Consider the following 14,101-nt stretch of genomic DNA (forward strand, 5'->3'; position numbering starts at 1 on the left):
AAACAAGAACTCAGTGCTTCAAGACATGTAGCACATGCACTTAACCAGTCCATAGCCTCATCTATAGTAATAAGACATTCCTGGCTAAGAGCTCATGAAAGATCTCATCTTTGGGCCCAAGTAGAAGATCTCACCTTTGAGGAGAAGAGTCTATTAACAAACAGAGGAGGTCCTGGGTACAATTCGCAAAAACAAGTTCACCTTTAAGTCCAGGTATTTTCCCTGGCATAACCAACAACTTCCTCTTGGAAGAGGATATAGATTCCAGTCTGCCCACAACCAACAATACTCTACCTGGTACTGCTCCCATCCACAACCTAGAGAGTAGCAGAGAGGGCATTAGGGACAGTCTCCCAGAGACCCCTCACAGAAGGGTAGGACCCAGCAGTGACTAGCTGCACCATAATTTGCTGCTAGACTTGTCTCATTTGAACAGCATTGGTCTCTTATTATAAATGATGTTTGGGATCTAAAAATAATATTTGACTGGTGGTTTTTTTTTTTTTTTAGTTTTAATCTTTCTCTTCTTTACTGTTTATATTCCCAATCCACCCCCTCACAATATACTTCTTCAGTAAGAAGTTCAACACTTCCTGCATAAGAGTGCAGTTCACATAGTTCCCACCTGGGAAGATGTCTTCTATTCAATTTGGGGGGGGGGGGGGGGTCAAAAAGAAGTGGATCGACGTGAGGCTCATCTTTGACCGCAGGCAACTTAATAAGTATTAGTACATTCATAAATTCTGCATGCTGCCTCTGGAAGATATATTCCCCCTTCTAGGCAGAGGGTGCTGGGTTGTACTCCTTGATTTGAAGGACCCATATTTCCATTCATGATGATTGCAAAAAAAAATTACAGGTCACGCCTATAAATATTCTGTACTACCATTTGGCATAGCCACACCCCCAAGATTTCACTAAGTGTTTTTCAGGAGTTATATCTAGATGACTGACTCATTGTAAATTCCAGAGATCAACTAGCATCTCGCATTTCTCTTACAGTAAGCATGTTAAAGTGGCTGGTGGTACTCATACATTTTCAAAATAGAAATAGAATTTATAGAAACAAGATTCAGTTCTGTCTCCCACAGGACCTATCTTCCAGTACTTAGAGCTTAGGCTATACAAAACTTGGTTTCCACCTTGACTCATTCACGGTTTCAAAAGGCACCTCATATTCAGAAACTTTTGAGGTTCATGTCTTTCACCACAGCAACAATCTAGTATGCGAAACTGCACCTGCATCCCTTGCAAAATTGGTTTCTGAGACACATTTAGATGGGGACAGACCCACAATGTTAAAAAATAACCTTTCCATTCCTAGGGTAATAATTTACTCCTTGTCTTGGTGGTCACTAGATGAGAATCTCCAAGAGGTGTAACTTTATCTCCTTCTGACCCTTATCTCTATCTATACACAGATGCCTCTTTGCGGGGTTGGGAAGTAGGGAGTGTGCATTCAGTTTGGCTGAACTGAATACACCCCTGAAAAAAGCTGATTCGCTGGTATTCAGACCGTATAGATCTGAATCAGATTTTCTGATCTGATTCGGGAGCCATACACTGCAGCTACAAATTGCTGCCAAAATTCGGTGGCCATTTGGCTTCATTATACCCTATGGGCCACTGAAGTCAATGGCAAAATAGGGTATAATGAAGTGTGGCTGGGGGACAGGAGGTTTGAGGTAGAGTCCCCAAGTTTAAATAAGATTGGACCAAGGGGTCCAATTCTGTCCCTCCATTATACCCTATGGGCCATTGAAATCAATGGCAAAATAGGGTATAATGAAGTGTGGCTTGAGGGGGCAGGGGGGCTGAAGTAGAGAATCCAGATTTGCAGGCCTACTGCAGGAGCCTCTCCCTCAAAGATCCCCCAGGTTTCAAAAAGATTGGACCAGAGGTTCCAATTCTAGGGGCACCCAAATAGGGTCCTTTTCCCTATGATGGGAATAAACAATCAGTCACTTTCCCCACTGTAATTGCAATGGGGAAAGTGCCTCTGTGGGGGAGGGGGTTTGAGGCACCACATTTGCTGGGCTGCTTCTGGTACCTTTCTCCCACAGAACCCCCAATTTCCAGAAGGATTGGACCGGGGGTTCAACTCTAGGGGGCATCATCTATGATGGGAAAACCTACCCCAGGCAGCAGTCAGATTCTCCTACAGAATCGCTGCAGTTAAGTCGACTATGCTGAGGGTGCTAGCTTGCAAGGAACATTGTTGCCCAGCCGAACAAGTGCTACTGTGGCAATGGTAGTGCAATGCACAGGACCTTAGTTCAAATTAGAAAATCCCATAGATTTAAAAATTGGGATGGGGCATGGACTTTCCACATGCAAAGGAGTTGCATACTGAACCATAGCCCTGACCTGTGGGGAATCTTGTAACACTACACTGTAAGAAAGAAAATTGTGGAAACTAAGACAGGACACCTGGGTTTTAAAAGAAGCTTCTGGGAAGTCAAGGCTGCTCAAAGGGAACTTTACCTTATGTGGCAATAAGTTGGATGGATATCACCTCTAGTTTTCTTTTAAAAGCAAGTAACTAGGAAACCTGTCACTGCACTGTACTTATTCTAATTCTTGGTTCTGGCATGGCACACACCTGAAGAAAGAAGCATTCCTATCTATGATAATAAAGCTGAGAGGCCAGTCACTGCAAAAATACTCAAGGCCCAGGAACCCCCAGGACTTCATAGAGATATTGGCTTTCTATCTCAGTGGACATAATAACTTGCTGAGCTCTTAATTTCCACCAGAATTCAGACTCTGTTGGTTTTAAAAGAGCGACTGAACTTATAAAGTGTCCCTGTTTAGGGTGAGTGCCTGCTTGGTGGTGGGTAAGGGTTTTCTTTTGGGCTGGGGGGGTGGTTTGGTCAAGTCTTTAGAAGTTAAAATTTTGTGCAAGGTTTAAAAGCCTGTTGTAGAAATATTTCAGTACTTTCATTCAAGATATTACTGTATTATTGCTGTTATTATTTTATTGCTGAATGGGGAGCAGGGTGTTTTGTTCACTGTTAATTGTTTGGTTAAATTTCTGATCACAAGTTGTGTTAGTGATTGTTTGCAGATTTAATTATTGTTACTGTTTTGTGGCTGTTGACATGTTTTTAAAGAGTTTACTGGTGCTTTCTTTGTTGCTTGGTAGGGTAGATGAGCAGCTGCTGTTGTGGGTTGTGTCTTATGGTTTGATTCTCCTGGATACGGTTGTTGGCTTTTTTGCATTTTTTTTTTTTGCTGTACTGTATGATTTCTTGTGAATTTAGGATTGGTTTTTAAAAGTTCCTTTTCCCACCATTCTGGTTGCTGGGGAGGGGACTGGTGGTGGGTGTCGGTGGGTTGCTGTATTTCTTTGTGTTGTTTTGTCTTACACAGACTTGTGTTTTTGCCCTTTTTTTCCTGGGTGAGCCTTACAGCTGGTGTTACTGATACAGTCTTGTGTTACACTTTGTGACTTGCTTCCTCTGGTTGCCTGATGACTCTTTCTATCTTTGTTGCAGTTTGAAAACAGGTTTGGGTTCATTGATTTTGACCTTATTTGGGGGGGGGGCATTGTTTGATTGGTTGATGGTCAGGAAGAACCAGTTGGAGTCAAGATGCATAATATGACCTGGGTGTTCATTGAGTATAACTAAGAATGGAGCAAGGGAAAAATACAGCAGCATACAACTACAAACCTGAACACCTAAATGTGAGAAAATGACATTTAGAAGTGCGCCAGTAGTACCTCAAGACAAGCGAAGGACAATGCTAGGTGGTCTAAACAACACCAGAGCTCCATGAGATTAAATGAAAAGGGTGTCCTCTCATATTTCATATGGGGAGAATTTGTTGCCAGAAAGCAGCATTAGAATCTAGATGCCAAAATGACAAAGTGGTAACTGCAGCTAGAAGTAGATAAACATATTCAACAAGATCAAAAAAGGTACAATTTTGGATTCAGAACAGGTATTGATGGGGTTAATAACATGCCTGAAAACTAAGTTTGACTGTAGTGGCACCTTTAGGACCAACATAATTTGTTTACTTTGAAAAGCTGAGAACTAAACAACTTGGTTATTAATTATTACGTCTACTGAGATAGGAAACCAATATCTCTGTTATGTCCTAGGGGTTCCATTGTGTTGACTGTTTTTACGATGACTGGTCTCTCAGCTTCGTTGTGATAGAAAAAGAATGCTTCTCTCTTTGGGAATGTGCCATGCCAGAACCAAGATGCAGAATAAGTATGGTGCAATGACAGGTTCCCAAGATACTTGCTTTTAAAAGAGCAAAGGTGATATTTGCATGCCATTTGGCATGTCAGTCAAGGTTCCCCTTGAGCAGCCTTGATTTTTCATCAGCTTCTTTTAAAACCCAAGTGCCCTAGTTTCCAAGATTTTATTTCACTGACAAACAACAAGTGGAATGTTGAGGGATTCCTCACAGGTATTACTTCTGCGGGGCTGTGGTTCAGTGGGCAGATGCTTGGCATGCACGAAGTCCATGCCCCATCTCTGTTGCATGGCAGTAGTGTATTCAATGTTCTGTGCAGCAGTCCTTGCAGAAAGCCACCATCCCAATTTTTGAAAGAGAGATTCTTATCTTGGGCTCTGATGAGGGGCATAGCCAGGCAAAGCCAACAGGGTTAATAGACTCAGCAGAGCCAGCAGCTGGCCCCTTTCACAGCTTGACTGATTTTTTGTAGCTGCCCGCTGCATACTTGACACCTGGGTCTGTAGCTGACAAAGAGCAGAGCGTTTGCCTTGAACATGAGCCATTGTAGAAATGTTTTCCTAAATGCAGTACAGAGAAGGCTGTTTTAATTGATTTGCTCTTGAAAAAGCTGAAACTGCCTTCGGGCGGTTGTTCGAAATGCGCAGCAAGCCAAGTCGACAAACGCGTTGAGAGCTTCTACACATTTATCTTCGTGCTTTGGAAGGTGGAGAGGAGGAAGAAGGAGTGCTGCGGTACGCCGTGTCACAGGCATCCTCTGAACATGTTTCCACCATTCCATTCATGTTTGAAACAGCCTTGGTTTGACCACACCTTAATGGTTTCTTACAAGTTTTGGGACTCTAAGACTATTTTTGTGGTGCCTTTTGGTAATTTAAACTGCATAGGACACTTTTGTATAGAAAGTTTTTCAAGTAAACTTGTTTAAGATACTAAGTAATTTGTTTTGGCTACACCATTGCTTTATTGTTTTGACAAAGAACAAGAATCAGACACACACCCCAGTTCACCACTTCACCTTACTCATATGCAGGATAGGCTATGCCAAGACTTAGCTAGCCGATGGAAAGAGGCCAGGCAATGTGCAAGGCATTCCCTTAGCCCAGAGTTTTAGCATACGCCAGGCCGACCCCACTTCTTGCTAATTGGAAACAGCAGCAGTGGGCTGTATAAGCTCCTGCTTCAGGCCACATGCTCTGTGGAAGCAACAAGTCCATCTGGTGATTTCCGACCACTCCAGCTCCCGTTCCTTGGCTCTGTTCCTGCTCTGACTCCCCCCGTTTCCTGACTCCTGGCTTGACCAACCTTGCTCTCGGACTGTGATTTAAACTTGACTTTTGGTTCCTGCAACGCTTCCCTGGCTCTGACACGGACTACACTCGGACTACTTCCTTGCCTGCATCTCAGCACATGACTTCTCTAGTTTGATCTAATGTACTGTTTGTGCCAATGGCAGTAGTATGGTGGCACTGGTTCTGCTTGGGGACATGGCACTGCCTGTAGGGGAGAGGCCCCTGCAGCTGCCCTGCAAATGTGGGGCCTCTACCTCAAACATCCTCCCCTCCAGCTGCCTTTTATTATTATTATTATGGAGAGATGGGGGCACCATCTTTGGGTGTCCACGAATTGGATCCCCTGGTCCAATCTTTTTGGGCCTTGGGGTTCTGTCCAGGAGAGGCTCCTGCAGCATCCCTGCAAATTTGGAACATCTACCTCAAACCCCCTCCCTTTCAGCCGCCTTTCATTATACCCTATTTAGCTATTGATTTCAATGGCCCATAGGGTATAATGGGGCCGTATATTTGAGAATAGCCAAATATCTCAAATCAGTTTCAGCTACTGAATCCCAGAGGGACATGGGTGTGGGAAAAGCAGTGCTGCAGTAACTATTCCATTAATCAATCCAAACTCACCTCTGTGGTAAGTCAGTTTGCTAATCTCCCATGTGGGACTGCACAGAAGACATGAAGATGAAAACATAGTTGTACTGATGTTAATCAAGTGTCTTCTGTGTAGGCACACATCCCTCTCTCCTTTCCCTGCTGTGGGCCATAAATATTTTTAATCTCCACAGCAGCATAAAGAGAACTGAGGAAAGAGTACTTTCCCCCACCCTTTGTCACATGATCATTTGGGCTGGAACAGAGCCTAGAGCTCTGCTGTGCTGAGGGAAGAGGGAGCACTCAGCTATAAAATTCTGGAAGCTTGCAGAAAACTTCCATGTGGCAAGACTGCTCTGAGGCAGTCCCAGGTGGGACTTCACAGAAGACACTCAATGAATATTAGTTACAGGTAAGTGTGACCACATTTTATTACTAAAGCTTACCCAAAATAAAACAAAAGCTTTGCACGCAGCAAAAGTTAAGACAACTCTGGTTTCCTCATATAGGCTTGTGTATCTTAATTTACATTCTCCATTTAAATCTGAAAGGATATTCTGAATACCTAATTTTTAATAAGTAGCAGTACGACTAATTAACTATATTAAATAGTCTTCATTTCTAGGTTGTCTTTTTTTCCTTCATGTGACCAGGTAGTTTTACTTATATATATTTGCATCTCTACTTCCAGTGTATGTGAAAACGGTCAGTGCCCTGGAACATTTGAAATACACAGTGCAGCCTCTGAAATGAAAAGATTGAAACATCCAGAAAAAGGTATGTCATCTCACTGTAGATTCCTTCCATATCTAGAAGAGAATTACTCCATGATTCTGTTTTTGAAGATGCAATTCAAAAAACCTTGCTACTTTGTTGTTTAGGAGATGCCTTTGATCCCACACTTCCAGTACCTCTGCCACCTGCACGGCCTCCTATCAGGGACAACTTGAAACATGGCTCAGTACTAAATAGGACACCTTCCGATTATGATCTGCTGGTACATCCTCTAGGTTGTATATATATTTTAATCTACTAAGAGCTGCTTGCTATAGTGGAAATTATGGGAAGCAAAAGAACTCCTTTTTTGTATTTGTAGTTTGTAGTATTTAAACAAAACATGTTGTGTTGGATTATATGAATTGTAATTGAAACATGAGAATAACTCTCCTCCATCTTCCCCTTCTCTCAGAAGTCCTATTTGACACACACACACACACACACACACAAAAAGCAAGTGATTGCTGTGAGGAGAGGGATTCATGTAAAGTTGCCTCACCTCTCTCTGCCATCAGAATCTCTTCTGTTATTGGAATTGCAACTGGCAGAATATTGCTGGGATGATTTTGCCAAATTCCATTTCCTAATTGCAACTCCCATGCCCTGAGGTATGTTGTCCACAAAGCATATCCAGCTCCCCCTCCTGCATCAGCTTTTTGGATGTCTAAGGGAGGCTATTCCAGCAGGAGGAAAGGCCCCCAGGGTTAATAGGATTCAGCTAAATAAAGATATTAAATTTAGACAGTGACCCTGGATGTCTAATTATAATGGAGTGAATCCTACTATCACCAGTGGTGGGAACACAGAACTTTGCCATGTACCCCCATCCTCAAGCAGTCCCTTCTGAACTCCAGAAACTAGATTAATAGTTACGCTGGATCAATAGCCATGCAGAAGTTGCAGTTAGGAGAAGCTTGCAAAATCACTCTTCCTCCTCCTTCCATCTTCAGTTAGTGGTAATGAAGGTTCTAGCCCAGGGGTGTCAGACTCATTTGTTATGAGGGCTGGATCTGACAGAAATGAGACCTTGTTGGGCCAGGCCATGTCTGTACTTATTTCAGATTAGGTAGCAGAGATATAAACTTTAGAAAGGACCAAGGCAAACACAGTTAAAGATTATTTTTTAAAACCCTAAAATAAAACATGCTTAAGACATTAGCACTCATTGGTCTTAAAGGTGCTTTCTTTGTATCTCTCCCATGGGTTCCAGGGAACTGGGCAAGGGAAGCTTTGGCTCTTTCCTGCCTTTCCCAGGGACCAGGAGTGGGAGGAGCCTCAACCAATAGAAGGAAGAGAGACTTGGTTTAGTAGCTCTGCTGTGGGATTGAGAGAGCCTGGCAACACAAGCTCTCCCACCCTTTCTCCCCAAGGGAGAAGCCTCAGCCAATGGAGAAAATAGAGGCTTTGCTCTGTAGCTCCTGTGTGATTGAGCAAGCTTTCTGCATAAGGAAGCAAGAGAGAGGAAGAGGGAAGCAGATGACAGCTAGTAGCTTGGGCCTGATGGAAGCCCTCCGGGGGCCTGTTCGACACCCCTATTCTAGCCCATTGTACTGAAGTAAATGAACTGTATACATATGTAAATTTTAGGTGAGATGTTTGATTACTCATTTTTTATTTAGAATGGAGAAATACAGAATATAAGAAAAAATTACTGATACATGTAAGAATCAGTAGGTTGGATTTTACAAGCTGCTTTTTACTTCAGCCCTTGTGCTTTTATTATTATTATTATTATTATTTACCATGGTCTTCCATTCCTCAACTAAAGAAATTTGGATATGAGACAGAGCTCATAGAATTAATGCAGTATGTTTCAAGGAATTCAGATAACTACTTGAAAATGGAAATATATGAGAAAACAACATAAAAACTATGTTTCACAAAGCTCTTTCAGCAGTGTGTATGTTTTTGTGTTTGTTTTCAGCTGGGTAGCCCTGGTGGTCTGAACCAGTAGAACAAAGTTTGAGTCCAGTGGCACCCTTAAGACTAACGAAGTTATTTAAGGTATGAGCTTTCATGTGCATGCACACGTCTTTAAATCTATTGAAAATACATTCAGATACAATGTATCTGAAGAACTATGCATACACAAGAAAGATCATACCTTGAATAAAACTTTGTTGGTCTCAAAAGTGCCACTAGACTCAAACTTTGTTCTTTAGTTTGTTTTGTTTGTTCTAACATCAGATTCTCATTCTCTTGGAGTCTTCTCCACAAGCTCTCTTGAAGTTTGGAAAACAGCTACTACTCATGGAACAGAAGGCTAAAGCTCTCTTATACAAGGAAATTACAAGAGTGTCCTTTGTATCCTATCTTATGTTTATCAGTGTGTGTCTATTTGACATAGATAATAAAACTTCATAGAGCAAAGATAGAAAAATAAGGTAAAATTTTAAGAATGATGTAGGAATTACAAAAGAGAATAGCAGTAGTTTTTGCTGTGTTGATATTTAATGGTAAATAAATCTTTTGCTTCCCTTTATAAAATCAGACCTTTGAATCCAAGAAACCTACCAGTGTTCTATGGACTCTAACCTGTTTGCCATTTACAGCCTATTAGCTGTAACCCTGTTAACCTATCAATATGTGTTCCCTAATAATAATACTACATGCTAAACCCAAATATATATGTTTTTGTGTGAATGTGTTTCTCTGTGTCCACTGGTGTTGGAAATTAATGGCAGATATTATTTGCTAGAACACAATTTATCTAAGCCAGAGAGCCAGTTTGGTGTAGTTGTCTAGGAGAACCTGGTTTGATCTCCACCATGGTCTTTGTGCTTCACACTTTAGGGATAATCGGCACTTGCGTTGACCCCAATGGTGATCTCAAAGCTCCAGAATTTTCTCTGGCGTCCTCCTACTGCGCATGCCCAGGAACTCCACTGCACATGCGCAGGAGAGGGCGCCATCTTCCCACCAGTTTTCTTCTGACCGCGTGCGCGACAGGATGTTCTGCGCCTAGGCTCCGGTTGGTGATCTTTTCCCCTCTCTGCTCCCTAAAAAAAAGGGGGGTTTCCTCCACATTTTTTGTTTTCGTCCCAGTTTTTCCCATTCCTCCCTTCGCACCCCCCCCCCCCCAGGCCACCAGCCTATGTGGGGGTGGTTCAAACATCATTTCCACTGTGGGAGCAAACCCCGGCGGATGGACACTCCCTTTGTCTACTCTTCTTTGGAGAATCCCACAGAATGGACATTTGCCTGCACTGCCTAAAATTCAGCAAGCAGACGCAGAAAAATCAGGCTGCTCGCCTGCAGGCAGCTCTTCTTTCCTTTGCTCTCGTCCCGCAGAAAACAGGCCAGGGACAAAGAGGCATGGAGATTGAGTCGGTGGTCGCATTCCCCCCGCCTAAGTATGCCATTGAAATCCACACCGACTACTCCCACACCCAGGGCGATTGATACAGGAGCGACAGCGCCAAAACAATCGATATCGTCACCGCAGTCATCTTATACCTCCCCAGCAAAGAAGAAGAAAGACAAACACCAACCAAGAGACGACAAATCAAAATGATCCTCCTCCAAAGCTCACAAAAGCTTTTTAGCGAGTTTGGCTCAACAGGGCCAGTCTATGCCCACTTCAGCCCTGTCTTTGTCAATGTCGATGCCTCTGCGCATACTGCAATCACCTAGGAGATAGGAGGATTCCCTGGATGAGGGGCAAGAGGACATGGAGGACTCAGGCACAGTCGACACCAACCAAATCAACCTCACCCAGCCCAGTAACTCCAACTCCGCGCATGGTAGCCAACCATCCACACCGAGGGAGGAGCTACTGCCTCCAGCTATACCGAAATGACCGCAGGAGCAACCACATTACCTGATCGAGCCAAATAGACCTCCAGATCCGTAAAGACCACCAGATCCGAATAGACCACTGGATCCGTATAGCCCAGATCCATATAATTTCTGCAACCAGACTATCATTGGGCTCTGATGTCTTCAGCACATCACTGGAACCAAAGGCATTGGGGATACCCTTACGGACTGTACCCCCTGCCCCTGCCATGGGCTTCACCTCGAGACTAGGATGCTCGATCGTTGGCATCGTTTAAATGCCCAGCCAAACCAAGAAAGCGCAAGGTTGGAAGAGACACTACTCCCACCGAAACCGCAGAAATCCTCTGCGCCTTCAGACTCAGAAAAATTGGCATCTGAAGATGACCAATCCTCATCGGATAGGGAGTCAGACACTGACCAGGCTGAGGACTCCCCAAAGGAACCAGCACGAGCAACACTGATAACTGAGGAGGCCCCAATCTCACCATCGAAGGACCTCAAATCCTACGGAGAGATGATAAAGAGAATGGCTGGCATGCTGGGACTCACAGTCATACAAGCCCAACCAGAAGTCACCTCATTTATGATATCATCCAGAAGGACACATCTACTGTGATGCCCCCCCCCTTAACGTTGGTCGTCCTACAAATAGCAAAATCCACATGGGACAAACCGGCTTTGACAGTAGTGTCGTCTAGAAGGCTTGACCACATGTATAAAGTACAAGAACAAGGAGCTGAGTTCCTCTTCTGCCACCCCAAAGCAAACTCCCTCTCAGTAACCTCTTCCTCAAAGGGAAAACATGTCTCCTCTACCCCGACCGAGAAGAAAGGAAAGAAACTGGATGCGTTTGGGAGAAAACTTTACTCCACGGCAGCGCTAGGGGTTAAAAATCCTAACTACATAGTGTGCTTCAGCAGGTATCAGTATGCACCGTAGGATCAACTCTCTGACATTTTGCCATCACTCCCATCAGAGACACAAGCTAAGATTAAAAAGATCCAAAGAGAAGGCATGGCAGTGGCGAAGCAGCAAGTAAACTCGGTCAAGCATAACTTAGAAACATTCGCCAAACTCTATCATCCTCAGTAGCACTCTGCAGACACTCATGGCTGAGATCCACCTTTCTCCCCCGATATGAAAACGACAATAGAGGACTTAATTTTTGACGGGACTGGTCTATTCCACATCACCACAGACACGGTACTGCAAGAAATAAACAGAAGTATTAAAGCATCTAGGAATCTTAGTGTATCCTCTGCAACCCAACAATTCAAACAGAGAACCTGGTCTTGTTCATGGTCTAGGAGGGGATCTGCACGTAGCTCCCCTGAGGGGTTGTGGCACTCATGCTCTTACTCTTCATGCCAGCATCAACAGTACCAGCATAGGCCCAAGTTCACTGCGGCAACTCAGCAGCAACAGCATAGAGGGAAATCTTCCGAATAACCCAAGCAGGGACTTTGACTCAAGACCCATCTATATGGCCACACGGGACCAACTATCTTCTATCTGCCTTTACCCCTTCTCAGTGTGACAACAGATCACTACCGACACCTGAGTGCTATCCATAATACAGCATAGGTATGCAATAGAATTTACCCACATGCCTCCCCCTTCTGGAGTAATCACCAGCCTACCCAACCCAACCCTCCTTCAGGAGGTCTCCTCTTTACTCAACAAGAAAGCAGTAGAACCAGTACCCTCCCATCTCACGGGCCAGGGGTTCTACTCCTGGTACTTCACTGTCCCCAAGAGAGAGAGGGGATTACGCCCTATCCTGGATCTGAGAGCACTCAACCAGTTCATACAGTTCCGCATGGCCATCCTCTCATCCTCCCACTTCTGCAGACATATGCCCGAATGGCCACCATAGACCTCCAGGATGCTTACTTTCATCTGAGTATCCACCCGGAACACAGAAAGTATCTCAGATTCGCGACAGGCTAAGAACACTACCAATATTCAGCACCTCCATTCGGAATCTGTACAGCACCCGGAGTGTTTACCAAAACGATGGTGGTGATTGCAGCACACCTGAGACTTCAGGGAATAGTTATATTTCCTTACATAGACAACTGCCTCCTACTGGCACACACAGAGGAACAGCTAAAATGCAACATTGTCATCACAATGCATCTTCTGAACCAGCTGGAGCTTCAGGTGAACTGCAAAAAGGTCACACCTCATCCCATCACAGACTGTGCAATTCATAGGAGCAATCCTAGACTCAAGAAAAGCCAGGGCCTTTCTCCCCCCACCAAGAACACTAGAACTTGCCACTCTGGCAAGAGAGACTGCCTCACAGTGCAGAGTACAGGCCATAACGATACAAAGATTATTAGGACTGATGGCCACCACTACAGCAGTGATAATGCTAGCAAGACTCAGGATGCAGCCGATTCAGCTGTGGTTCCTGAGAAATTTCAAGCCTCTACATCATCACCAACAGAAAATGCTGGACATTCCGCTGTCACTTGTACCAGACCTTCTGTGGTGGGCAAAAGAGCCCAATCTCGTGGAAGGAGCCCTCTTCCAAAACCCCACACCATCAGAGACACTGACTACAGATGCCTCTCTAGCGGGGTGGAGAGCTCATCTCAGAACTCTCTCAGTAGGGTCCATATGGGAATCGAATCTATCAACCACCACATCGACTTCCTGGAGCTGATGGCAGTCTGGTTTGCACTCAGATCCTTCCTGCCACTACTGAATGGAAGGGTTGTGGCAATACAGATGGACAATACCACAGCCCTAAGTTATGTTAACAGGTAGGGAGGTACAGTGTCCAGGAGCCTGTCCAGACTAGCCATACAGATCTGGGATTGGTGCATAGCCAACAAGATATGGATTACAGCGTCACACATTTCAGGGGACCAGAACATGCAGGCAGACTTTCTCAGTCGAGGCAGCGCAGTACTGCACAAGTGGGTGCTGAACGACCAGTTCCTGAGTGTGGGCTTCAACAAATGGGGCATGCCAGCAGTGGATGTCTTTGCCACCAGAGCAAACAGAAAATGCCCTCTCTTCTGCACTTGGAACGGCAGGGATCCTGCTTCCTTGGGAGATGGCCTACTGATCCCACGGACAGACCACTTCTTGTACATGTTTCCGCCCATCCCACTGATAGCACGAATAGTGCACAGGCTACTCAGAGACCAAGCAAACTGCATACTAGAAACCATGGTTTCCCATACTTCTCAGTCTCAGCAGGGGACAGTACCACCACTTCCTGGCAGCACTAGATCTCCTCACATACCAACTGGGATCAGTTCTCCCACAACTGAAACTCACAGCATGGAGGATTTTCTAACCTACTCATGCCCCAGGGTGCGAGAGGTACTAATAAATAGTAGGAAACCAACCACTAGAGCATCATACTTCTATAAATGGCAGAGATTCCTCAAATTTGCCAAGGAACTGGACTCCACAGCGAGAACCTGCCCACTTCA

At 44.5% G+C, this 14,101-nt stretch overlaps 1 protein-coding gene across 4 annotated transcripts in view; it reads left to right on the forward strand.

The window, feature by feature from the left end:
• Positions 1–14,101, forward strand: part of CBLB (Cbl proto-oncogene B) — a 143,536-nt gene that overhangs the window by 115,551 nt on the left and 13,884 nt on the right. For 2 of the 4 annotated variants that reach the window (XM_060234552.1, XM_060234554.1), the window contains 2 exons: positions 6,784–6,869; positions 6,974–7,102. In XM_060234552.1, the coding sequence (XP_060090535.1) occupies positions 6,784–6,869; positions 6,974–7,102 (215 nt within the window). Of the gene's footprint in view, positions 1–6,783; positions 6,870–6,905; positions 7,103–14,101 lie in introns of all 4 variants that reach the window. The other 2 variants (XM_060234553.1, XM_060234555.1) reach the window with 1 other exon arrangement.

This window comes from Heteronotia binoei, chromosome 3 (genome assembly GCF_032191835.1).
Source record: "Heteronotia binoei isolate CCM8104 ecotype False Entrance Well chromosome 3, APGP_CSIRO_Hbin_v1, whole genome shotgun sequence".
Lineage (NCBI taxonomy): Eukaryota > Metazoa > Chordata > Lepidosauria > Squamata > Gekkonidae > Heteronotia > Heteronotia binoei.